We start from the raw sequence: 26065 nt of genomic DNA, 5'->3' as shown, positions 1-26065 counted from the left end.
AGACCCCAGGGCCTGTCCTCCCACCCGCACCCCCAGCAAGGACACTCAAGATGCTGGAAGTCTGTGAGACGGTTTTATTATCTCTCCGATTAGAGTCCACCCCTATCCACACCCCCATTCTCAGGGGTTTGGGGGAGGCTGCCCCAACAGGGGCCCTGTCCCCACCAGAGCCTGGACGTGGGATCTCTCTGAAGCAGGGGTTCTGGCCTTCCGGTTCCTTCCGCCATCTCTCCCGGGCCTGTCCCGTGCTCTGGGCGGGGCTGGCAACTTGGCTATTCCTCCAGTCCTGGCCCTGGGGCCGTGAGTGTCTGGGACCATCCAGCTGCCTGTGTCAGTGGGGCTTGGGGACGTGGCCGTCCACGTAGAAGTTCCTGGTGATCTTGGGCAGGGTGAATTCAGCCCCTTCCAGCTCAGGTGTCAGCACAATCTGGCAGCCCAGCCGGGAGTTCTCTTGGAGGAGGGGGGCCATGTCCAGCATGTCGTCCTCCCTGGGGCAAAGGGGGCAGCGATTATTAATGGGTCCGGGGGAGTGGCCAGAAAGGAAGCTCTCCTGCCAGCAGCCGGAGCAGGGAGAAAAGCTGGGGCTGCCCTCTGCTGCTGCAGAGATGGAACTCTGGACGCCCAGAACGCAAAGGCTCAGCAACCAAGCCCTGCAGCTCAGAGCTGGGAGGGGCCACCCTGCTCACCTCTCGTCAGGAGGAGGCAGAAGGTCCAGGTGGTCCTCGCTCACATACACGTGGCAGGTGGAGCACGCCAGGGAGGCTTCACAGGCCCCTGGGGGCAGCAAGTGAGGGAGCATTGGTAAGGGGAGTGGTCAGGCAGGTGCCATGCAGTGAAGGACATAAAGGAGAATCCCTTTGTTTCTTTATTATTTTTTTTTTTTATTTTTATTTTTTGGCCACACCACATGGCTTGGGGATCTTATTTCCCCGACCAGGGATCACACCCAGGTCCACGGCAGTGAGAGCCAAGTCTTAACCGCTGGACCGCCAGGGAATTCCCAAGAATCCCTTCGTTTCACCACTCGACCCTCATTTCTCCCTCCCGGGCCTGCACGCCCACTGTAGGCACCCTCCACCCTGTCATTGACTTAGCTGGCTGTTCCCAACCTGCCCATAGTTTTTGCAAAAGGACGTCCGGGGTTTCCCCCAAACTCCCCAGCAGGCTGAGGACCAGGCTGGATACCTGGAACCGGTAATGAGCGTGGACCTGACTTCAGTGTAGCTGAGAGGGGACAGGCCAGGCAGGTTTCCTGTAGCCTGTGGGCCCTTGCTGTGACCCTGCCACTGTGCTGGGCTTCCCTGCTGCTGCTGACGGAGGGACTGGCTCACTCAGCATCTAATGCTGCAGCAGGGGAAGGGGTTAGGGAATAAGGGTTGGAAGATGGAGAGTCTGGGATTTCCTGCTTGCCCCTGGACACATTCCCAACCTTCTGATTGATCACTGGGAACTGTGCTCCGGAATAATGTTCCTCCTGGCCTAAAGCCTTCCAAAGGGTTTTTATAACTAGAATAAAATCCAAACTCCTCCACTCAGTCCTTGAGATGCTCCCACCCCTGCACTCACCCACTTCAGCCACACTGGCTCCCCTCACTCAACTCCTCCATGCCAAGCTCATCCCCACCACAGGACCTCAGCATCTGCCATACTCTTGATCTGGAATGCTCTTCTCTCCACTCTTTCCATGGCTACGTCCTTGTTGTCTTTGGGGACTTAACTGTCCTCCAAGTGCCCCATTTCTTGTCCTTCCCCTGACCCTTGTTATCTCTTTAGTAATTTCTGGACAGTGTTTATCACAGTCTGAAGTTACCATCATCATTTCTGGGTTTACCTGTGCTCTGTCAACCCGCCCTCTTCTCTCTGTACTCAGCACTGAGCCTGGCAGGTTGTAGATGCTCGAGAGATACTTGTTATAAGTGAACGGGACAGAATTCTCTTTTCTCTTCCAGACATGTTGGACAATAAGGGTGGTGCTGCAAGGCAGCCTCCTGAACCAGCAGACCATCCCTGTGGGCTATGGTGACTAATTTGCCCACCCTTCCAGTCTCTGGGGAAGAAACTGTCTGGGCCTCGAAACTGCCAGTAGTTCCCAGGCATCTCTTCCTCAGCCCTCTTTCCCAACTCGTTGGCGTCCTTACCCCATGAGACAGAGATTATCTAATATAATCGTCCCAACTACTCACTGCACGCCAACTATATGCCAGGTACTACACACTACACATGAGATCTGTTTAATCCTCACAGCAACCTGGTGAGATAGGAACTAAATTATCCCATTTTATAGATGAGGAGGCCGAGAGATGCTAAGGACCTTGCTCAGAGTCACACAGTTGGCAACAGCAAAATCTGAACACAGGCCACTTGCCTTGAAAGCTCATGTTCTAATCTCTGTCATGAACTGCCAATCACTGGATTCCAGAACAGAACTTGAGGTAGGTTTGCTATGACCCCCACGCCCCACACACACATTCCTACAACTCTCCCCGTCTAATGATTAAATCAGCTCCCTATTACATACACCCAACAGATAACCCTGTACACTTTTTAAAAGACTGCTCTTCCCAGTTGCTCATGATATAATCACATGTTTATGCATGGGATTATTGTCCCTATTAGGTTGAAATTGGTGTCAAATGACAGGGGCCTTATCTGTTTTTTACATTGCTACCTGGCACACAGTAAGTGTTCAATATTCATAGAAGAGCAGCACAGATTAGTGGCTAATATAGGCTGGGTTTGCTGGAATCTAGTTTTGCCACTTACTTGACCTTGGACCAGGTCTGCTCAACCTGGGGCTCAGTTTCCTCACCTATAAGACAGGATAATATTCTCCCCTGCTGCATAAAGTTTTCATGGAATAGATTCAATCAGTTAACATGTGTTAACAGGCTTAAAGTAATGTCTGCTATTATTATATTTCCTTTAACAAATACTGATTTAATACCTGTTACATCTAAATACCATGACAGGCAACAGGTAAGTGTGAACAAGGCAAACAGGGTTTCTGATCTGATCCTGGGGAGAGATGACAAAGAAGGAAACAAAACAATGAGAAGTGCTACGCAGAGAATGAAACACACTGAGATGACAGTTATCGGGGCATGGGGACCTTAGTTGGACCGAGGGGGATAAGATTGTCAGGAAGATGACATTTACATCGGGACCTGAAGGATGAGAAGGAGCCAGAAGATCTGGTGGGAAAACACTTCTGATGGAACAGCAAATGCGAAGGCCCCGAGGCAGGCATGAACTGGGCTGTTTGAAGAAGAGCAAGAAAGCCAGTGTGGCTAGAAGAGAGGGAGGAAAAAGGAAGAGAATACAAGCTCCTGGAGGGCAGGAGTTTTAGTAACCTCTAGCAAATGCTCAGTAAATAACTGCTGAATGAATGAAGGTTAAGAGGCAGGGAATGAGGCTGTAGTGAGGGGTCTGAAGTTTACCCATGTTTGGTGGGAAGCCATGCAGGGTTAAGTAGTGGAGAATCATATCTGACTTGTGGGTTTTTTTAACGAATGAATAAGGGCCTCCCCAGTTCCCTGTGCCCGGCTCCCACCTTCCAGATCCACCCCATGGCGCTGGGCCAGGTAGAGAACATTGTCCCCGACTCTGCCGCTCACCGGAATCCGTTGGCCTGACCGGTCTACGAACACCACGTTCACCCTGGGGACAGATCGGGGTGCAGATGACGAACTGGATGATGGGCACAGGAACCAGGTGGAATCTAGGATTAGGGAGTCGCGTTTGGGGCTCGATGGACAGGGGAATAGGGTGATACAGAAAGGGGACCCAGGGATGAGGCTGTAGGGCAAGGTGGGGACCGGAGAAACCTCGTGAAATTAGTAATGGGGGACCTGGCTCCCACACTCACACGTCCCCAGGCCGCTCGGGACAGCCGGCTTCTTCCTCCCCCGCCGGGCGCGAGCCTAGAAAACACGGTTGGGTGAGCAGCCATGCCGCGCCCGGCCGGCGTCCAATGGGTCAACGCTGCCCGCCCGAAGCGCCCCAGGTACCTGTCGCCCGGAACTTCTTGGCTATCGCAGGAGCCGCCGCCTCCCCGGACCCCCAAAAGCCCCCGGATCGGCACCACCAGGCACTCCTGGCAGCCCGCAGCAGGAACCCAGCATTCACGCCTCCCCAGGCCACGGAGGCGGCCATGACAGGCATCATGTGACCCGGAGACTAAGCATGCATCGCGGCGCACACGCGAGAAAAGGGCCCGTAATTGCCCGAATATACGCGCCGACGTTTTTGCGTGGGGGCGTGCGACAGAGGTGAGTCCAGGAGGAGGCTGCCAGAGTGAGGAGCCGGGCAGGCGCGGCTGCACCAAGACCTGCAGGGCTTTCCCAGACCTCCCACCAGGCCCACTGTTATCCCAAGAACCAGACAGGTCTGCTTTCTTTAAAACCATTTACTTACAAACTTTAATTCAGCAAAGGTCTGTGTGAGAAGACTGGGGAGAGGACACCCCTCCCCCCGCCCCCGGAGTGGATGTGGACCCCCAGAGTCAGGGGAGGGAAGCTGGTGGCCCAGCCGGCCAGGACCAGGGCCCAGGGTCACCTCAGGCTGACATGTCCTGCTGGTGGGCAGGGGCAGAGCTTATTGGCATGTTGTTGAATTTTCTAGCACTGGGCCAAAGGGAGGCCAGCTCCGGGTGATCTGGCCTGGGGATGAAGAGGCGGAGCTCATCTTCAACATGGAGGAGACAGCAGAGGCTCAGTGAGATGTACAATGCCTGACAGACGGACAGCAGGGGGACTAATTTAAGCTGGCAGAGAAAGCCCATCCCTGCACCTAAGCCTGAGCAGGAGGGCTGGTGGGACTGGTTTGCCAAGACCAAGGCTTTGGCCTTCTACTGTCCCCACGATGGGGGACCACGGGTAGAGGGGCCCAATCCCCAGGCCAGAGCCATTTGGTCCTGAGTCAAGCTTCCGGAGCTCAGCATCTGAGAGGCTCTGGCCAGCGGGGCCTGGAGCCTGGAGCCTGGCTTTTAAGGCATCAGAAGGCGAGGGGACTGTGGTAGGGGGCAGGGGACCTGGAGGTGAAGTACAGGTCAGAGAGGGCAGGCAGGGGCAGGAGACGGCCATGCCTGCAGCAGTTGTGGGAAAAAGAAAAAAGGGCTGAGCCATTTCAAACCGAAAAGTGTGGAATGGAGGCCCAGACACGCTGGGCCTTGAAGGAATCAGAGCTGGGGGTCGTCCTGGATTGTTTAAAAAATAATAAAAATTAGAAAAGGAAACCAAAGTCAACTGTCAAAGTTAAAAAAGGGGGACAGTCTCTGATCCTCACGGGAGGTCAGGGAAACCTCCAAGGCACTCGAAAGGCCAAGATACAGGAGCGACGAGGCAGGAGAGGACTCCCAGAGAGACGAACACAGGCGGACACAGGGGTGGGGAGAGAGAGCAGGCCACGGCCTCTCCCTCCTCAGGCTGCAGGGTCTCCACGCTGGGAGCCGGCCAGAGGTGCAGAGTGGCTCCCAGACGCCCCTACATTCCTTGGGCTCCTGCTGGTTGGTCAGCAAAGTCTTTCAGAAATTTTTCTATTACCGAAAGGGAAAAAAAAAAGAAAAAGAAAAAAGAAAAATAACACAAGACAAAACACCAGAAAACCCAAAAGCGATTTGGTGCAGGCCCTTGAGCATCTCCAGCACTGGCCCCTTAGAAAATCCTCTTGCGCTTCAGGTAGGAATCTGCGTAGTGGCCTCCAAGGCCCTGGGAGTGCTGGCCCACGTAGCTGCCTTCTGGGCTAGGCTCGGGCGAGGGCAGCAGGTGGGCGAAGCTGCGTTTCTGGCCACCCAGTGGGGTCTGAAGACAGAGGGGAAGGGGTGGTGGGTCAGGGGCCACCCAGGGGCCACCACTCCCCAGCCGAGTGTCCCCACCCCTTGCCCGTACCTTCAGCAAGTGGCTGTGGCCATTGGGCCCAGGGCCGAGGCCCAGGAGCCCTTCTCCAGAGCCCAGTGGGGAGGAGCCGACCGCCTGGGAGAAATGGGAGAGATGTGGGATGGGAAAGCAAGCAGCCCCCAGAGCAGAGGCAAGGGTTTCAGGTTCAAATCTTGCTGCTGCCACTTACTAGCTATGAGACTGGGGTCAGATTACTTCATCTCTCTGGGCCTCAGTTTCTTCATCTGTGGATTTAGGCTATACCACCCACACCCTGGGCTGCTGGGGGAGGAAGTGAGAGGCCAAGAAGCCTGGGCAATACTAGGTGCAAGACACATAGGCTCAGGGAGAATGGCTTGTTTCAGCTCGGCCCTGAGCAAAACTGACCCCTGCCACCACCCTGGCCTTGGCGCTGAAGGTCACAGGGCCCCATGCATCCTGGCTGTCCCTGGGGACCTGTGCTCAGTCAGGGAGGCTCCTCACCTTGTTAAGGTGGCTCTGCTTGAGGCCAGCCTGCAGGCCGCTGGTGAAGTAGGAAGTGGGTGAGCCCAAACAGAAGTGGGAGACGGGCCCACCGCCACCTCCGCCACCCCGCTCACCAAAGCCACTGGGTGGGGGGGACATCTGCAGAGAGGGGGCTGCCTGAGTAAGACAGATCATTGCAGTATCACCCCCTTTTGTCCCCAAACAACTCTGGGCTTTGGCCAATATGACAGTGGTGTGACAATGCCAGCAGAGGGGCCTGCCCTCCCTTCCTCCTCCAGGGAACCCTCCTCCAGGGAACCACATGCATGAGCACAGGGGGGCCTGCTGGAGGATGAGCTCCATGTGGAGCAGATAAATCACTGCAGCCGAGGCTCTTCACCAGCCTACTGACTGCCAGTTATATGAAGGAAGTCACTATGGACTGCTGAGCCCTAGCTGACCCGCCAGGTGACTGCAAAGAACTGCCCACCCACCACCCCACAGAATGGTGAGAAATAATAAAATATTTGCTGTTCTAAGTCACAAAGTGGTGGAATTGCTTGTTATGCAGCAAAAGCTAACTGATACACCCAGGAGGTAGGGTGGAAAGGGCAGCTCTTACTTTGTGTCGGCTGGGTCCGTGAGGCCCGAGGGTTGGCTCCCGTGGGTGGGAGAAGAGCCGCCGAGGTCCCACATCCTGAATGAAAGTGGGAGAAGCACGTTGGGTTGGGGTCTGTAACCAACCTCACCCTTGATTCAATTCCACGGCACAGCTGTCACTGGGGAAGTCAGCCCCCTCCAGGAGAGGGCAAACTCTAGTGTATGGGGGCAAACTCAGCCAGCAGGGTGGGGCAGTGAGACAGAATAGGTACCCAGTCCCAGGGGGGTGACTGTACCTGGACCCCAGAGGGCTGTGAGAGTGTGTGGCCCCAATGGGGCCAGGGGTTTGGAGTTTTCAAGGCAAGCAGGGCATCCAGGTTGTGTGAACTCCTGTGTTTTTTTTATGTTGGCACTGGCATTTATTTCGGTTATTTTTTTAAAAACCCACTGTGGGCCAAACACAACACAGGTGGCCAACCTGCAACGTCTGGCCTAGAGGAAGTCGGAATCATAGAAGGAGCAGCTCTCCAGGGACAGAGACATGAATTGCAGAGGGGAGGAGGGGGAGAAGGACAGAGAGACAGAGAGGAGGCTGAGCCCTGTCTCTAAGGAGAAGCAGAAGTGTGGCTGCAGGCCTCTCGGGAGAGAAAAACTGACTGACAGGAAGCGAAGCAGGGTTTGATGATGCGCAGAGACAAACAGACAAGAGACTTAAGGGCAGGGACTGCGTCCAGCATGTTCCCCGCTGTCTCCCTAACGCTTGGCCTGGCAGTCAGTACTAGAGAAATGTCACTTTGGAGAGTGACTTGCTCCCAAGGGACAAAGGGCCACAGCAGCCGGCCTTTGGGAGGGCTGCCCCCAGGGCGGCCAGGTACTTACTGAGGGGTAGTCGAAGCCATAGCTGTCGGGCAGCCCTGGATCGGGGGGCAGGCGGGCGCTGGTGAGGGGGCTGAGCAGGCGGGACTTGAGCTGGAAAGCTTTGCTGCTGCCACCACCTCCAGGGGCTGGGGGGTTAGGCAGGGGGCCCTCAGCTGGGCGGCGGCTTCTCCCAGCGCCTCCCCAGCCCCGGGCCTCCTTACCCGCCAGATTGCTGGCCGGGAGCAGGCTGTGTAGGTTCAGGTAGGGATTCAGGGGGATCCGGAAGTCCTTGGGAGGCTCCCCCAGCAGCGAGACCTGTGGCGGGAGGGCCAGGTTCATGAGGGCCCCTGGCAGGGGGGCCCTCGCAAGGCAGGGGGCTGGAATGGTGCTGGGTGCAGGTGGGGCCTTACCCCAGTGGGCGTTGGCAAAGGCCCACTGTCCTTCTGCAGGCCTCTGAGACCAGTGCCTCGAAGCCCCACAGGAGCAGGGGGCGGAGTGAGCTGGGGTGCTGGAGGACCCAGGCCCATGGGTTCCCGGTCACCCCCAGAGGGGCCAAGCAGTGGCGGCAGCAGGGGCGGTGGCTTCCCTCGCCGGGGCGGCAGCTCCGGGGGCAGGCCCCCTCCTACAGAGAGAAGGAGGAGGGTGTCAGCAGCCAGACCACACAGGCCCCCTCCTCCCAGGGCCCTACAGCTTCCGCTTGGACCAGGGCCAGCAGCCGGGGGGTAACTGTGTGCTGGACACTGAGCAGGGCCCTCAAAGTGCATCAACTCCCAGATGTTCATGGCTCCCCAGGGAGGTGTGCACCCACGCACTCAACTGACAGGCGAGGACACTGAGACCCAGAGGGGTTAGGTCACTTGCCCAAAGCTGCACAGCTGGGAGTTTACCACGCCCAGTGAGGAAAGGGGCCCAGGAAGGGGAAGTGGGATGGGACCCACAGGGATGGGGAGGAGCGGGGTCTGCATTACCTGCAGACAGCTCCCCGAGGAGGGGGTTGGCCGGCTGGGCCCCGGGCTGGAGGGTGCCTAGGGGAGAGTCTCCCAGGATCCCGGGTTTCTAGGGACAGAGCACAGTCAGCTGGAGACGAGGGCAGTGGGTCACAACGCCCAGCACACCGAGACTCCAGCCCACAGCCAATCACAGGCAGACACACAGGGTGTCTCCCAATGTCTGCGATAGCCCGGCCGTCACCCACCCAGCCGATGGTGACCGAGGCCTCCTGCATGCCAGGGCCTACCCGAGGTGCTGGGGAGACCCAGGGAACACGGACCATGTGCAGCGGGTCAGAGCCTGTCACCCACCATCTCACACCCAGCCCCCTTGCTGATTATCACGGAAGCACAGTGTCTTAACACGCACAACACCACGTCGACTTCAGGCACACGGCGTGTGACAGCCACATGTGGATTCAGTCACTCTTAGCCACACAGGGCCCAAGCCCACAACCTTACCTTCTGTCAGTTACCGTCAAGACACATCTGCACCACTGACTTGGCCCCAGTGAATCAAACCAGACAGGGCAGTGAGTGTGTGTGTGTGTGTGTGTGTGTGTGTGTGCAGTGTGTGTGTGTGTGTGTTTGAGGGGGTGGGGATGAGAGGCCCCTCTACTCCCCTGTGCAGCCTCAGCTTTGACTGAGTCACTTCCTGAGTCCTGAGCACCTGCAACAGGCCGGGCCCCATAATGGGCCCCAGGGACACAGTCTGATGGTCCACAACCCCACTGATGGTGAACCACCCGTTGGTGGGTACAAGCGGTGTTGGAAATGGAATGACGAGGGGCTGCGGGATGTGAGTGAGGAGGGAGCCCGTGGCCCCACGGCCTGCCGTTACCTTCTGACTCTGGGTCTGCAGGGCGAGCTGCAGCAGCGCTGTGGACAGGGCGGGCCCGTTGAGCAGCGGCATGGCCGGGGGTGCGCCCAGGAGGCCTAGGGGGAGACCCAGAAAATGGGAGGCGGGCCCCGGGTGGAACCCCCCCACCAATTAAACACAGCCCCGGGCCTGTGGAGAGCAGGAAACTGAAGCTGCCAGAGGGCAACTGACAACCACAGAAAAGGGCCTGGGAGATGAGTCCCCCCGGGAGCGGACGGTCCCTCCCGCCACCACCCCCTGCGAGGGGCTCAGGGCACCAGCTCCGTCGGGGGAGCATCACTCCACCCCAGCCCCTGCTCACGGGCTCGTGTCACTCGCAGCTCAGGTGGGAACGGTTGCGGGAGGCGCCCGGCGCTGAGAGCGCTTGGCCCCTGCTTGCCTTACCCTGCTTGCCACCCGCGCCACCGTGCAGCAGGGGGTTGAGCAGCAGCTGGAGGGAAGCGGAGGGCCCCAGGTTGTTGAGCAGCTGCAGGATGTTGGGCTCGGGCAGGAGCCCTTTGCCCCGATTGAGGGCCTGCAGAGAGGAAGAGAGGCGCAGCTCAGGGCCCTGCCTGGCCACAGAGGGTGCCCGCCTGGTCCCCTGGCTCCCCCATCTCCACCCTCTGGGGCACCCTCCCTCTGGCACGCGCTCACCGTGGCCTGGGCAGCAATGAGCGCAGCCAGCATGCTGCGGCCAGGGGGCCCAGGGGCGCAAAAGGAGACGCGCAGGTGGCTGCCCCCCAGGGCCAGGCCATCTGCCCGCTGCTGTGCCTCTTCCGCCATCTCTGCCGTCTCGTATTCCAGCACGGCGAAGCCCTTCAGCTGCCCGTCCTGGCCGTACGCCAGCTGGGGGGTGGGGGGAGAGGCAGTCATAAGCACCTGGGTGGCAGTGACCACCATCACATGAAGTGACCACGGTGACCAGATGAGGATCCTGATGACAGTGACACCCCAGAGAGAATGGACTCGGGGCCCTGCACTGTCCCGTGCCTGGTTTCAGCGTTAGCTCATCGAATCTTCTGAATGGCCCCAGGATGCTACATCCTGCCCATTTTTCAGAGGGGGCAACTGAGGCTCAGAGAGGTCAGCACGCCCAAGGTCACACTGTTGGTGGGAGGGCAGAGCCAGGACCCACTCCACACGGGTCAACTCCCCCAGGCCTTGCGCCAGCGCCACGTTGGGACTTTGCCTGGGATTCCTGAGCACATGCTGGTGGGCTCAAAGAGGAGGGGCCAGCGGGAGAAGCAGGTGGCTCGGAAGTGCAGCCCTGCCACAAACCTCAGGCCGAGGATGCAGGTGGGGCTGGGAAGGGCACACAGCCTGGTGGTGAGGCAGATGGCCACCAAGCTCGGGTTTGAGGCTGGTGGAGCTGGGCTGGAGGGTGGAGTCACACAGCCAGTGAGTGGTGGGAACAGGGATGTGGTCACAAGCAGGCCAGAGAGGCCCCTTCACCCCCCTTGACGCAGTCATTTGATACTTCCGGCCCACAGCCCCCTCTCCAGACCCTGGGGCCAGATATGTTCCAGGATTGAGGCTGTTTGGGAGATGAGAAAGGAGGGTGCCGCACACACCCTGTATTAGGTATCAGTCACCCCCAGTGGGTTCTGAGGCGCCCCGGAAATCGAGCTCGTGAATAGCTCGGCAGCAAGATGCAAAGACAAAGGCCACAGACGACCCCACATCAGTTCAACTCAGGCTTTGCTGCCCAGTGAGCCTGCCCAACTCGGAACAAAACTCTTGGTTTTCAGGGTGTTGTAGGTGCTGGAACTGTGGGCCGGGGCTGTCCCAGGGAGAGCAGATACTGTGAGAGCACTCAGCTGGGCCCTGCGCGCCCACGGGCCAGGTGCCACAGGCACTGTTTCAGCACACCCAATTTGCAGGTGAAGTAACTGAGGCTCAGAGAGGGGCAGTCCCTTGCCCAGGCCACAGAGCTGGAGCTGGGATCAGACAAGGCCAGGCAGAAGCCCTCAACAGGACTGGGCACCTTGGCGTGGCAATGGCTATCCTGAGAACCAGTGCTGTTCCTCTTGGGTCCAGAATGTCGCACGGATGACTGCAGTGTGGTTTGGAGCAACGCACTGCCCGCCAGTAGGGCATAGCACAGAGTCCATAAAATGGAATATGGTGCAGCTACAGGAGAAATGAGAAAGATCTCATTTCTGAACATGGGAAGACGCCCAAGATAAAGTCAAACCAATGCAGGCATGGCAATATTTGAGTCAAGAAAAGGGGAATGCAGGAACATATATACGTATCCATTTGAAATGCATAATAAAATCTCGCTGGAAGGACACACACAAACTGCTCCGAGAAGGGGCTGCAGGAAAAGACCCTGCGGAGCCAGGAGGGAGTCTTCACCGCAGGGCTCTTGTGGACATGCTAAATTTCGAAATGGGCCTGGACTGCCCATTCATAAAAATGAATCAAGTTGAAAAGGCTTTTTACAACACCCCAGGGTCTTGGGATACCTGCTTTATACACATCCATAGCATTCAAACATTTTTAAGCAACTTTGCAATAAAATGAAGCAATTAAGATACGTAGGGACTTCCCTGGTGGTCCAGCAGCTGCGGCTCCGTGCTTCCACTCCAGGGGGCACGGATTCGATCCCTGGTCAGGAAACTAGGATCCCACATACCGCGCGGCGGTAAAGGCAGTAAATACGTAAATACAAATTATATATACATATAAAAAAAGATACGCCAATTGGCCTGTGGATAACTGGCAAAGTGAACCGGACTGGGTTGCTGTGGGCTTTCCTTCACGATCTCCTCCTGATTATGTCAAAAATAAAACACCCCCCACATGGGCAGCAAACTCCCGTCGTGGGAGGCAGGGGCGCCCAGTTGAGAGCGGGGGCCCCAGGGTCAGCTGCCTGATCTTGGCTCCCAGCCCACCGCTTACTGGCTGGCCAGCCTGTGGAGGCCACTGCACCTGCCCGTCCACGGCCCTCAGTTTCCTCCTCTGTAAGATGGGCCCAGCCACTAGACCCACCTGGCAGAGTGGCGGTGGGGGTTCAACAGTGTGCTCAGCAGGGGCGGGGGAGGCTGTGGGCGTGGGCCCAGTGCCCACTCTGAGTGCCCAGGCAGGGCAGGCTCGGGCCTTCAGCCCACCTCTAGCGAGCACTTCACCTTCGCCTCTGGCCAGGCCCGGCACCAAGGCCTGGATGTGCTTCTTCTCATCAGACAAATAGAGAAAGGGGTCAAAGAGCAACCAAGGCCACAAGGCTCCTAAATAGGGGGACCGAGGCTCACACCTCAACCTGCCTGACTCCCAAGCCCAACCTCCGTTCAACCAGCATCCCCAGCATGACTGGGCCCCTCGGAGGCCGTCACCTCGAGGCCTGGGCCTCAGCAGGTGCTCAGCAGACATCTGGTGAATGCATATGTGGAGGAATGCGTGAGCAGCCGTTCGCAATAACCTAGTCACAGAGCACGGCCAGACCCATTTTGAGACGGGGAAAGCAAGGCCCAGAGAGAGAACCTGTAGTTGGCCACAGCCCTTACAATCTCCACACGAGAGGAGGTAGCTGCTAAGCTACATGCATATGTCATCTGTGTCCTGAGTCCCGTCCAGGGCCTGGCACACAGTAGGTGCGCGGCAGAGGCAGCAGTGAGCAAAGAGAGGGGCTCCTACCAACGCCAATTCCCCAGCACCAACACCCAAGGCCACAGAGCTGGGGTGTGAGCCCAGTACCAGCCTCCTCCAGGGTGGCCTGGGGTTCCAATGCTGGCTCTGCCACATCCCGGCTGTATGTGCTGGGGCATGTCAACTGACCTCTCCATGCCTGTGTCCCCACCTGAAGACGCGGATGACACCTGCCTCTCCAGGCTGTTACAGGATGGAGGGATTGCAGGTAAGCCCAGTGAGTGCTGAAGGAATGTCCACCCTGGGGGTCTGTGGGCACGACCACCTGGGAGCTCTCCAAGAGCTGGGTCTGGCCTATTCTCGCCCCACCGCGCCTGTCACGGGGCTAGACACCCTCACAGAAGGGCCCAAAAAGTGAGACTGGAATGAACCAGGGATTGTTTTGCTAAACCAACGCATGAGTATTGAACCCCTTCTTACAGAGGAGGGAAACAAAGACTCAGAGAGTGAGTGACTTGCCACAGAGCAGGGCTGGGATCTGGCCACGTCCAACTTCCTGACCTCGAGGCTTAAATGGACTGTGGGCTCCTCCAGAGTAGCCTCCTTGATGCTGGGCCCGGGGCCTGGGACCCAGGAGGCGTGAGCGCAGAAGTGGATGTGAACACAGGGTGAGCAGGCCTCACAGCCATTTTTTTTTTTTTTTTAACAAAGGTAGCCTCGCCTGCATTTTACAGTGGGGAGGTTAAGCAAGTCGCCAGAGGGTGTGCGGGGATCTGAAGCCCAGCCAACTGGCTCCTAGGTGGGCTGTCACCCACTGCACCACGTGGCATTTCTAACAAGAAGCCCATTCAAAGTGGCATCGCTGCTGCCTTACTGAAAGGGGACCCAGGAGACTGGAGAGAGCAGGTGACTCAAAGGCCCCTCTGAGGTGCTCTGGGCTTCGCATCTGCTCCCCGAGATCCCCGCACTGGGCACAGGGCTCACCTGGCAGAAGGTGGGTGCGTGGACGGCCGAGAGCGCCCGGCGCAGGGCATCCACATCACTGAAGCCGGGCGGCAGGCGGTCGACACAGAGGCAGCGGGAGTGGAGCAGGGAGGGCGTCAGCTGCCCGGCGTCTGTCCAGTGCACGTAGAGGGTGCGCGGGCCCAGCGGCTTGCCCAGCAGGTCCGACTTGGCGCGGGCGGCCGAGTCCTTCTTCATGTACTCGGCGAAGCCATAGCCCTTGGAGTGGCCGGTGCACTCGCTGTAGACCAGGAAGCAGCGCTCCAGGCTGCCAAAGGGCCGCACCAGCTCCTCGAACTGCTGCTGCGTGAGGCTGGGGGGCAGGTTGGCCACGCACAGCAGGGCGTCCGTGGGCTGCAGCTGCACCGACAGCTCGCGCTCCCGCAGGCGGCTCTGGTGGAAGGCGCTGATGGCAGCCTCGGCCTGCTCCCCGTTCAGCAGGGTCACAAAAGCTGCGGCGGGAGGGAGTGTGGGTTAGTGGGGCCCCCGAGGGCCTGCCCCTCCACCCCGTGGTCGCCCGCACCGACCTCCCTCCAAACCACATGTGACCTCAGAACACCAAACAGCCAGGACATCACAGGCACCAACTGAGTGGAACAGTCGCCAGCCTTGAGCCACAATAGCCAGCGCCTCCGGGCTCTTCGAGGCTTGCTCCTTGCAACCCGCGGTGACGCTCACCTACTGGGAGCCTGGCCCCATCCTAAGAACTACATGTGTAACTCGGGTGACACACAGGGTAGTGGTTAAGCATGTGGTCACGGGAGCCTGGGTTTCAACTCTAGCCCCTGAGTGGCTTTGAGGTCTATTTCCTCGTCTGTCAAACGGGAATAACTTACTGCTCACAAACACTATTTTTCCAGCAATGAAATGGGCCCAGAGCAGTGTCCTGCCCAAGTGCCTGGACTTGAACCCAGGCAGGCCGGCTCCCAGGCACCCACAGTTTTTCAGGTGTTTTTTTTTTTTTTTTTAAACATTTTTATTTATTTATTTATTTATTTTTGGCTGTGTTTGTTGGGTCTTCGTTTCTGTGCGAGGGCTTTCTCTAGTTGCGGCGAGCGGGGGCCACTCTTCATCGCGGTGCGCCGGCCTCTCACTATCGCGGCCTCTCTTGTTGCGGAGCACAGGCTCCAGACGCGCACGTTCAGTAGTTGTGGCTCACGGGCCTAGTTGCTCCGCGGCATGTGGGATCCTCCCAGAACCATGGCTCGAACCCGCGTCCCCTGCATTGGCAGGCGGATTCTCAACCACTGCACCACCAGGGAAGCCCCTTTCAGGTGTTTTAATACGTTTGGCTTCACGATCAACTCCAACGGGTCATGTCCAATTTGCTGAGAAAACCGAAGCTGAGGAGGGTAAATCACTTGCCTATGGCCATAGAGTGAGGACCAGGACTAGAACCCAGGTCCATTTGCCTCCAGGGCCCAAGATCTTAAGCACTACTTCCAGCCCACCAGCTAGGTCTCGAGGGGTCACCAGCCCTCAGTGCCTTCTCACCCATGTTATAGTTCACAGGCAAAGGCCCTGGCTGGTTTAACACCTGGCACAATGCCTTGTGGGCACAGACACCCACCGAGAGCCTCCCATGTAGGGGGCCAAGGCTGACAAGACCTGTCCCTGTTCTCATAGAACTGACCACCACATGCAGGAGGCAGGTGAGTGGGCTGGCAGCAACAGCCTAGGGTGGTCGGTGCTATGATGGGGTGGGGGGGTGCGCTCAGGGCACTGTGAGGAGCTGCCTGATGCCAGCTGGACGGAAGAGGAGACAGCTAAGAACAGTGGCAGAGGGAACAGCCTGGAACCTTAGGTACCTGAGGAGACGGTGAGGCTGAGGCACATCCTTGCAAGGTAGTATCAGGAGGAGCCTCAGACAGGTTTTGAGGAGAGAAGAATGATCAGGGTTAGGACCAGGTATGATCAGATTTGCAGTCAGATCAGAGCTGGCGGTCTGGGGGAAGGCAAGCAGGGGAGTAAAATCGTGGAGGCAGAGAGGCCAGAGGGAGGCTGCCATTTCGGCAGAGATGTACCCTAGGTCCAGCGCAGGACAGACTGTTGCCCCAATCTATCCCTCATCTTGGGTGCCCATCGTGGGGCATCCTTGACGTTCCTCTTCCAGGCTACCCAGCAGATACCTGGGTACTGGGTACCCATTCCCAAGCCATCCCCCCAGCCGGCCAGTCACCCACGCCTGTCTGGTCTTCTCCTTCAAGTCCTCCAGAACAACTAGTGCCCCTCCATTCTCTTGGCTTCCTTCTGGTCCATATCCCCTCCATCGCTGCTGCATGTTGGGCCTGAAGTTCATGAGACACTGGGCCAAGATTCTCCCAGCTTCAGGGGCTGTCATCCCCTGCCCCTAGCCCACCCCACAGTCCCACAAACCTGTCCCTTTGTATTTGTCCACAAAGCAATACTTGAGCTCATAGTCGCCGAGCAGGTCGTGCACCTCCTGTGGAGACAGAAGCCAAAGGACAGGGAATCACCGAAGGCTGAAGGGAGCAACCCAGTGCCACCTTCACGTGGACCAGCTATGAGGGCAGGTCAATTACCATCCCCATTTTACAAAGGAGGAAACTGAGTCTCAGAGCAGCTACTTGCCCAAGGCCATTGAGGCCATACCTGGCAGAGCTGGGATTCAGAGCTTAGCTGCAGATCCCATGCTTTTAACCAACACAACACACTCTTATTAGAGAGTCAGGTGTGTCTGAGTTCAAGTCCCAGCTCTGCATACACCCACAGGGAAGTTGTTTAACCCATCTGAACCTCGGCTTGCAAGACTGACCCTTTCCAACAACCTTGCAAATCAAGTATTAACAAATCCATTTTGTACATGTGGAAACTGAGGCTCAAAAAGGTGAAGAAAATTGTCACAGGTCATGCAGTTGGTCAGCGCAGCAGTGGGAATGCCACCCATGGGTACCTGACTGGGGACCCTGTGTACTTAATAAGCCCACATTGTGTGGCTTCACGTGTCTCCCCATTTCCTCCTACTGTCAGGGCTGCCTTCTTGCAAGCCAGCTATGGAGGCGAGGCTCTGGGGCCTGCTTGTGCCAGACACACTGTGCACCCTGCAGGAGAGGCAGCGTGTTCCCAGCTGAGAGGTGGTGGGCACTAGGAGGATGGCTGACTCTAGAAACAAACCAGACTATGCTTAGGGGTGCCTGCCCCAGGTCTGTCCCCAAGTCACACCCCTCCCAACACTCCTAGGGCCCCACCAGCCATGTGACCACCCATGGGCAGAGAGAGCCAATGGCAGGTATGTTGATGGGCCAGAGACCAGAGATTCTCCATAGCAGGGACAAAGAACCCATTCCATCGCCGATGGGCAGGGCAGACCAGATGCAATCTTCCTGGGTTCAAAGAGCACTGGGAAGTCCTGCTCCATTTGGCCCCAACAGAAGAGCACCCTTGGCCAGATCAGCCAAGGGGGGGGGGCTACATGGAGCAACCCCCCCCCCCCTCTTTTCTGCAGGTCTGTGGCATGGGGACAGGAGGAGACTCCATTTTTCCAAATTAATCCCGAGGCTTTTGGGGAAAAAAGACCCCAGAAGCTGCTACGACTTCCGGATCTTCCTCTAAAAGGAGTTAATAAACGCTTGCTAGGAAAAGGCATAGTCTAGTCAACCATGAAACTTATGGATATGAGGTCCCACCACTCCATGGTAGAGCAGGAAGCAACTGGCGTCCCAGTTTCCACAGTCCCGATCTGGCTGCCCATTCACAATCCCCCAACGTGGCCAAAGCTGCCCGCCCCCTTCCATTCCCCGCCCCCTTCAATCACTTGGTTTCGTCCAAGCCTGTGGTCGCCCCTAGCAACGTCCCCTCAATCAAGTTGGTTTCACCCTCCATCTCCGACCCCCCACATCCCGCTCTTGGTCTCTCCCGACCCCGCGTGGATCCCGCGCTTGGACTCAGCCTACGTCCTCCACCAGAGCGTTGGTGTCGCCCGGTTCCCCCCGCGCACGCGCACGGTGGTATTTCCCGCCACGCTCCCACACGGCCACCCCCCCCCCCACACCTGGTTGGTCACGTCCCCCGGGAGGCCCCGGATCAGTATCTTGCGGCGGTTACGGAACTGGCGCTCGGTGTGTTCCAGGCGTTTCCGGATCTCCTCTGGATCTAGCGGCGGCAGTTCTTCTTCAGGCGCCCGGCGCTCCGCGACATCGTCAGCTTCAACCTCGGCCCCAGCCTCCGGGCTCAGCGGGGGCCGGTGAGTAACGGACACGTCGGCCGCCATCTTGGGAAACCCAGCGCCTTCTGGGACCAGCGAGCCGAGGCGGAGCGGCATAGAGCGGCAACGAGGGCGCGTCCGCCGATTCGCCGAGAGAAGCCCCGCCTCCTTCCCGACCCCTCAGCCCATTGGGTAAGGCCCCGCCTGCCTCTCAGAGTTCAAGCCGCGTCTGGGCGCTACAGGCTCCGCCCTTTTCCGCTATCAAGGTGTCACTCAAAGGACGCGCGGAGCAGTGGAATGGCAAGCCACAGTGTGCGGATTTTAAAGCCTTTATTAGTGCGGAATTCGGGGATACAACCAAACCTCCGTCGTCTTTGCCCAGTATCACGGCACTCTGATGCTCAGGATAACTCCACTGCCACAGCCTCGTCGGGCTGTTTAGGCGCGAGGGGCAACAGGGTGCTGCTTTGCCTCACGTGGTAGATGTCACGCCGCTTCTGCACCCCAAAGACGTACACAGAGGCCGCAGCGAGAATCACCAGGCCCAAGATCGCTAACACCCCCAGGACAATGGTGATGGCGATGGGGTTCCGACCTGTGCAGAAAAGCGAGGAATAAATACGCGCGTCTCGGCCCCTCCTAACCTTGCCCGTCTAGAATAAATACGCCCCGCGTAGGCTCTGAACGTCCATCATCACTGTCAGAATGTCCGTGCCCCGTGAGCTTGCCCCTTGGCAATAGTAGGTGCCACTCTAGTTTAACCTGACGAGGAATGGGATGCCGACGGGCAACTTGAAAATGGAGCCTTCCTGGAGACAATGTAGTTTGGGGTTCGGGTTGCCCCGGGCCTGGCACTGCAGGATATGCATAGTCCTGTCTTTCCACGTCAAGCGCTGGGGACATTTAGCTCGGTCAATCTTGGGGCCGTCTGTGGGACCACCAAATGATCAGATACACCCAACACACCCGAGGCACAATGGGACAAGGGAGAGACAAGTCTTCCCAAATCAAGGAAGCAAGGGATTAAAGGTCAGAGTGACCTACGCACACAGGACACGCAACTGGACGCTCCTGTTACGGTGCAAGATCACCCCATGCACCTCGAGGGTGGCATTGCAGAAGAAGGTGCGCCTGTCGTCCTTCGCAGTGGCGTTTAGCTGAAGGTGGGCAGGCTGTCCCGGTGCCGCGGCTGGAACTCCGTCCAGCGTGACCTGGACTCGGGGTCCGGCCGCGCAAGTCACAGTTACTGTGGTCCCCTCGGTGGCGTTAGGCTCGCTCAGTGTCAGGTTGGGCCCCTGGAAGCCTAAAGGCGGGGCATTGCCCAGGAGTTTGATGACCACACACCTCCCTTGGGTCAAACCCCGCCGCCACCCGCCTCCTTCCCCTCGGGGTATCCAGGCTACGCCTTCATCTACTCTGCAGCCCCCACCCGGTTTGGGGCGCTCAGGCTCTTCTTCTCGGGTCACTTAGGTCCCGCTCCTCTCCGGTTTAGTCTCCGCCCAATGCCACGCCCCCTTGGGCTATGGAGGCCCCGCCCCTTGCCTCCTGAGCTATTTTGGCTCCGCCCCCTCTTACTATAGGCCTTCACGTTCTCCCGGGTCTCGCGGCTCTCGCCCCCCAAGGTCACGTTGCAGACAATCTCCTGAGTGCCCTCCTGCTCTGCTTTCGCTCTGGCTGTGGCCGTGAGTGTGTCAGCGTGGCTCACGACTGTGGCATTCAGCATCTGGTCCCCCAGCGCCAGTTGCACCTGGGCCTCCGATGCTGGGAACAGCCCATCCAGGGTGCAGTCAACGGTCCACGACGTTTCCACCTCCGAGAACCGGGGTACAACGAGGCGCGGGGGGATCATGGGCATGGCTTGAAAGAAGGGTGGGAGTGAGCGGGAGGAGGTCTCACAGCCGTGGAGGCCCCTTTTCCCATGACACTCATCCTCACAAACCAGGGTCCTTCTTTCCCAGGATACCTTGCGGCCTGGGTCACCCCCTTCCCAGGACACACACTCACAGCCTTCTCCAAAGGTCCCATAGCTGCGAGCCTCCCATATGAGGCTACCCATGGCTAAAGGCATGTTTTCCCAAAAGCCCTTGAGGTCCAGGCCACCCCCTTTTCAGGAATCCCGCGGCCAGAGCACCCTTACTCTGGCTTCGCTCATCACCCACCGTCTGCAGTCCCTTCTCTCACCAAAGGTTCGGAGCTTCCTGGGGGCCGAGCTGTTCTGGTACAGTCCCAGCCCTTGGGACTGCAGGTCCAGCTCCGTGCGGCAAGAAATATTGGCACCATGGTCATCTCTGGTCGCCAGCACTGTGACCATGACCTCGGCAGGCTCCCCCTTTCCTGCTGGCTGCCGGGCCAGCTCATTCTCCTCACGAAGCAGCACCACGGTGAGGTGGTCCCGGGGGGCCCCACCGGACACCATGCAGCGCAGGATGAGGCGCCTGCCCACGGGCTGCCAGGGCGGCAGGGGGGCCAGCTCCACGCGCTCCGGGAACCCTGAGTGGGGGGTATGAAGGGGAGAGTAGAACTTATCAGCCAGCCTGGCAGCCTCCACACTAGGGAGTGGCGAGGAGTCAAGGGTGGCCCAGTGCAGGACTGTGAACTTTGAGTTAATAAACCCCCAGGGCTTAGAAATGTGCTAGTATAAGTGTTTGCTATTAGCATTAGCATCATGATTATTATTTCCTGTTTTGTCGGACACCTTGCCAGGCACTGAAATAAAAGTCAGATTTTCTGTTCCCAATGACCTCACCGTTAAGGGGAAAAAAAAAAAAAAGGAAGGAAGGGGACTAAAGTTTATGGCCACTTATGATGTTAATAGTAATCATAAAATTTCCTGTTTATTTTGAGTTTTCCTTAGACTTTCCAGATGTCATCCACCTTCATTCACACAGCAACCAAGTGAAATCTCTTCTATTATTCTTCCCTTTTATGGATAGAGAAACTGAGGCCCAGAGAGGTGAGGATGAGGTGATCTGCCCAAGGACGCACAGCCAGGAAAGGGCAGAGCCAGGGTTAGACAGTGGTTTTCCCAAACTCCAGACCTGTGTGTCCACCTTCCTCCTTGATATCAGGTCTAGGAACTCCCCTGACCCCTCCTCCCAGCTTCTGGCCTGGACTCTGGTCTTGGCCTTTCCCAGAGTTTGGTCTAGCCCTCCCGAATCAGTCCCAGCTGCTCAAGGCCTAGGGCAGCCTCTCAGGGTGCTCTGCACAGTCCTGGGGGACTCAACAGCCCCTGGCTGCGTCCTCTCCCAGCTGCAGCTGCAGTGGCCCTCACAGGCACACATACCAAACCCTGGACCTCCTTTGGAGGAACATCTCTCAAGCCTGGATCTCAAGCTGTCACACACAGGCCTGCGGACTGGCTGCTATGGAAACTAGTTAACATCTAACTACTTATAATTTTAGAATATTTAACAAGGAGGCCCCCATCTTAACCTCTGGTTAAGGGACAGTGGTATGCTGGCCAATGCTGGTTATGCTTGGGCTCTCTGGGGTGAGATGGGGGAGCCCCAACATGGAGCATTTGCCAATTTCTGTGGTGTAAATACTTTGGCTGATTTCAAGCTACTCAGTGTGACACATTGAGTAGCTTGAAATCAGCTATTCAATGAGCTGGGAGGAGATGAGCACCATGGGCTCTCATGAGACCAACAGACTCCTGCACAGCACTGGACAGAAGCATCTCATGGTCACACAGATGGGGGCACCCCCAGATACATACATAGGCAAACAGATATACACACGCAGATGTACATGTTACAACAGAAATACGCACAGAGACATATACAGACACGTACTGACACAGACATCCACACATGCTCACACACAGAGATACACAGGTACACAGGCACAGATACCGACATACAGACATATACAGACATTCACACACAGAGATATACACAAATCCAGAGACACATACACACAGGCACACACAGACATACAGACAGACACATATACAGACACACACAGTCTCACAGAGATAATGACAGATACAGAAGCTCACAGACACACACATAGGTACACAAACACAAATACAGACACTGGTGCACACAGGAGGAGCATACACACAGTTACACATGTACAGTACACTTTTCTATGGCTTCACAAAACAGTAGGCACCAAGAGTGATGTACTCTGCCACTTTTAGTCTATTGTATTTTTTTTTTTTTTTTTTTTTTTTTTTTGGCCACACTGCATGGCTTGTGGGATCTTAGTTCCCTGACCAGGGATTTAATTCAGGCCCTCGGCAGTGAAAGCGCGGAGTCTTAACCACTGGACCGCCAGGGAATTCCTGAGATATTTTTAAAATGCTTATTGGGACCCAAATAAATTAATTCACAACTGCTGCCCTGGCATGTGGTCGAGACGCATCTCTCTGTCTCTGTCACACACATCCACACACACACATTCAGGTCCGAGCTCTGGGTCAGAGCCCGGGTCCATTCCTGCAAACTCAGGGCCCCCATGCCCGCCCCACTCCCCTGCACCATTGCTTATCTAACCCCACTGCTGCCCGAAGCCAGTTCCACCTCCAGGCACAGCCACTCACGGTACACTGTGATGTTAGAGAAGCCTATCATCTGGGAGCCATTGCAGAAGCCAGAGCAGAGGAGCTGGGTGTCACCAGTCACATTGCTGAGATGGAAGGCTGCCCAGCTCAGGCCACTGCCCACCGACTCCTTGAGTAGGGACGTCTCCAGGGAGATGAGTTCAGCGCTGGGGCAATCTATACTGCAATTTACCAAGAGGGACTCTCTGGCAGGCACCACTGGGTTCTGCGGCTCCACTCGCAGCTGGAACTCCTGCCCTTGGGTACCTGCGGGAACAGAAGGAAGCTCTCCTGGGGGTTCCAGTGCCCCCCAACCCACCCATTTGCAGGCTCCACAATTCAAAACTTCCTCTTGCCGAGATATGATGGTCTCTGCCTTCATGGTGCTTCAGTTTAGTGAGGAAGACAGATGATGGATCAGGAACCAAGGAGAGCTGGGAGGGAGGCCAGGGGAAGCCCTGATCAAGCCTCTAGGAGGAAGTGAGTCAGGGAAGGCTTCCTGGAGGAGGGGACCACTATGGTCAGTTTTAAAGGGTCAAGGAGGCGTTAGCCAAGTGAAAGGGAAGAGTGATCCTGGCAGACTGAAGAGCATACGCAGAGGTCGAGGGTCCAGATGGACCAGGGAGGGAATGCGTGCATGCATGCGTGCTTGGGTGTGTGTTTGTGTTTAAGTGTGTGGGTGTGTGTGCGTGTGTTGTGCAGGGGGAGAAGAACAAGTCAAATGCAGGGACTGTGCCTCCGGGAGCCCTGAAGGCTGTGCTAAGAGGCCACCACTTTCTCCCGAGGACACTGGGGAGCCCCCCTGGCCGATCTGAGTTTAAGAAGTGTTATTGGGGGACTTCCCTGGTGGCGCAGTGGTTAAGAATCCGCCTGCCAACGCAGGGGACATGGGTTCAAGCCCTGGTCCGGGAAGATCCCACATGCCACGGAGCAACTAAGCCCGTGTGCCACAACTACTGAGCCTGCGCTCTAGAGCCCGCGAGCCACAACTACTGAAGCCCGTGCACCTAGAGCCCGTGCTCCTCAACAAGAGAAACCACCACAATGAGAAGCCCACGCACCACAACAAAGAGTAGTCCCCACTCGACGCAACTAGAGAAAGCCCATGTGCAGCAACGAAGACCCAACGCAGCCAAAAATAAAAAATATAAATAAATAAATAAATTTATTTAAAAAAAAAAAAGAAGTGTTATTGGCACAGCCCAGGCAGCAGGGTGTGAGGCGCTCTGTTCTCCTTCCCCTCCGCCACCAATCCCGCAACTCCAGCCCTCCCCAGGTTGCCGGGCCTCACCTGGGGGCAGCAGACAGCAGACTAGAAGCAGAGAGATGAATGAAGTCCAGCAGGCCCTGGGCAGCGGCCCTGAGGGCATCATGGTGGCCAGCCTGTAGGAGGAAGTTGCCTTGATAAGGCTCTGGGCACCGGAGAGCAGGCGGGTCACCCAGGGGAAGGAAGCACAGCCACCGCAGTTAAGAATGCAGAAGTCCAGGGGCCACACCTTGCCCAGGCCTAGGGAGGGGCAGGGGGATATTGTGCGGCCCCAGGGGTCCAGAGTTGGGGGCCCAGGGAGGTGGAGGGCGCTGGCCAGTCTCCAGGGAGTCTCAGGTAAGGCAGACCTCAGTCACCGCCCCTCCCCACACCCCCGGCCCCCAGATGAACCCACAGGAAGTGCTAATGCAGTCTTCTTCCTTTGTTTTTAGCACGGGAAAGCCTGGAGGGGGGAGGGGGTGGAGGTGGTGAGACACCTCCTTCCTGTTGAACTTAGGTGAAGGGGGGGTGTTCTGTTCCCAGAGAGGAAGTTAACGGGGGATATTCAGACACTTTCCTTGAAGGGATAGGGTGGGATTTCAAGGCAACATTTCAAGGAGGCAACAATGGGTGGACTTCTAGGCAGGGCTTCACGCAGTTAGCGCGAGATCCCAACATTCCGGGGGGGCAAATAAGAGATTTGGGGGGTGATAATGAGGGACCCCTAAGATGAGTGAAGCCATGAAAATGAACAGAGCCCACATTTATTGGGGACTTGTGCTAGGCTCTGTATTGGCTGCCTGGGTGGCTTTTATAGGACCCCTTATCTTTGAAGATCTTGTGGGTGGGGTCCCCCGTTCCCTGTGTGCAGTGCTGAGGTGGAGTGTTTGGGGGACAGCTAAATCCTGAGCCACCGTCTGCCAAGGGTGCTACTTGTAACCGCCAAGGGTGCTACTTGTAACCGGCTCTTACCCCTGTCCCCCTCCCCCCTTGCCCTTCTCCAGGTAGCTGGTCTCTTTATCCCAAGAGCAGGGACTTGGCTGGGGGGGGTGTGGTGGTCAGGTGGGGACTCCCACCTCCATCAGTTCCATCTCTCAGGCCTCTGACCTGCCTCCTGTGCCTCTGATCTGAGCTCAAGAGAGGGACCTTGTTGAAGATCTTTTTTTTTTTTTTAATTAATTAATTAATTTATTTATTTTTGGCTGTGTTGGGTCTTCGTTTCTGTGCGAGGGCTTTTTCTAGTTGCGGCAAGCGGGGGCCACTCTTCATCGCGGTGTGTGGGCCTCTCACTATCGCAGCCTCTCTTGTTGCGGAGCACAGGCTCCAGACGCGCAGGCTCAGTAATTGTGGCTCACGGGCCTAGTTGCTCCGCAGCATGTGGGATCTTCCCAGACCAGGGCTCGAACCCGTGTCCCCTGCATTGGCAGGCAGATTCTCAACCACTGCGCCACCAGGGAAGCCCCTTGCTGAAGATCTTGATGGCACAGCATTCATCCACTCTCCCCATCCCTAAGGCCATACCCCCTCCTCTCTCACCTGGAGTACCCTCCCCAATGAGGTCTCTCCTCGCCTGCCCCACCTCCCAAAAATCCGTTTCGCACATGGTGCCCAGAGAGCAACTAAAACCCAAATCAAAAGTATTTGTAAATAATATATCTGATAAGGTATTAATATCCAGATTATAAAGAATTCCTACAACTCAACAACAAACCCAATTCAAAAATGGGCAAAGGACTGAAGTAGACATTTCTCCAAAGAAGCTATACAAATGGCCAACAAACAAATGAAAAGATGTTCAACATCATGAGCCACTAGGGAAATGCAAATCAATGCCACAGCAAGGGTCTTCCCTGGTGGTCCAGTGGTTAAGACTC

At 57.0% G+C, this 26065-nt stretch overlaps 3 protein-coding genes across 16 annotated transcripts; all 3 read right to left on the bottom strand.

Annotated features, from left to right (window-relative positions):
- Positions 1-60: 60 nt before the first annotated feature.
- FDX2 (ferredoxin 2) lies at positions 61-4276 on the bottom strand. Of its 7 annotated transcripts, XM_082380411.1 has the most exons (6): positions 4008-4272; positions 3866-3920; positions 3551-3718; positions 3157-3287; positions 687-774; positions 61-488 (listed from the first exon to the last, which is right to left on the bottom strand). In XM_082380411.1, the coding sequence occupies exons 1-6, from the start codon at positions 4162-4164 to the stop codon at positions 332-334; spliced, it is 756 nt and encodes a 251-aa protein (XP_082236537.1). In that variant the 5' UTR covers positions 4165-4272; the 3' UTR covers positions 61-331. The 7 variants fall into 7 exon arrangements, with proteins under 7 accessions (XP_082236537.1, XP_082236540.1, XP_082236539.1 ...); XM_082380414.1 differs by lacking the exon at positions 3157-3287 and having other exon boundaries at positions 3615-3718; positions 4008-4192; XM_082380413.1 differs by lacking the exon at positions 3157-3287 and having other exon boundaries at positions 3551-3657; positions 4008-4187.
- Positions 4277-4390: 114 nt separating this feature from the next.
- On the bottom strand, positions 4391-18719 carry RAVER1 (ribonucleoprotein, PTB binding 1). 4 transcript variants are annotated; one of them, XM_082380404.1, is made up of 14 exons: positions 18247-18719; positions 16611-16677; positions 14217-14686; positions 10299-10490; positions 10050-10179; positions 9627-9721; positions 8765-8852; positions 8207-8418; positions 8018-8111; positions 7818-7942; positions 6961-7035; positions 6357-6515; positions 5886-5969; positions 4391-5798 (listed from the first exon to the last, which is right to left on the bottom strand). In XM_082380404.1, exons 1-14 carry the CDS (start codon positions 18514-18516, stop codon positions 5652-5654), a joined length of 2208 nt encoding a protein of 735 aa, XP_082236530.1. In that variant the 5' UTR covers positions 18517-18719; the 3' UTR covers positions 4391-5651. The 4 variants fall into 4 exon arrangements, with proteins under 4 accessions (XP_082236530.1, XP_082236531.1, XP_082236528.1 ...); XM_082380405.1 differs by having other exon boundaries at positions 6357-6497; XM_082380402.1 differs by having other exon boundaries at positions 7818-8111.
- ICAM3 (intercellular adhesion molecule 3) lies at positions 18713-24596 on the bottom strand. Of its 5 annotated transcripts, none has more exons than XM_082380406.1 (6): positions 24237-24596; positions 22946-23212; positions 20581-20889; positions 19975-20256; positions 19448-19702; positions 18713-18994 (listed from the first exon to the last, which is right to left on the bottom strand). In XM_082380406.1, exons 1-6 carry the CDS (start codon positions 24316-24318, stop codon positions 18801-18803), a joined length of 1389 nt encoding a protein of 462 aa, XP_082236532.1. In that variant the 5' UTR covers positions 24319-24596; the 3' UTR covers positions 18713-18800. The 5 variants fall into 5 exon arrangements, with proteins under 5 accessions (XP_082236532.1, XP_082236535.1, XP_082236533.1 ...); XM_082380409.1 differs by having other exon boundaries at positions 19500-19702; XM_082380407.1 differs by having other exon boundaries at positions 18855-19327.
- Between the last annotated feature and the right edge of the window lie 1469 nt (positions 24597-26065).

Source organism: Balaenoptera borealis, assembly GCF_965194805.1.
Source record: "Balaenoptera borealis genome assembly, chromosome: 2".
In the NCBI taxonomy this organism is placed as follows: Eukaryota; Metazoa; Chordata; class Mammalia; order Artiodactyla; family Balaenopteridae; genus Balaenoptera; species Balaenoptera borealis.
This window is presented reverse-complemented; position numbering and strand designations above follow the sequence as displayed.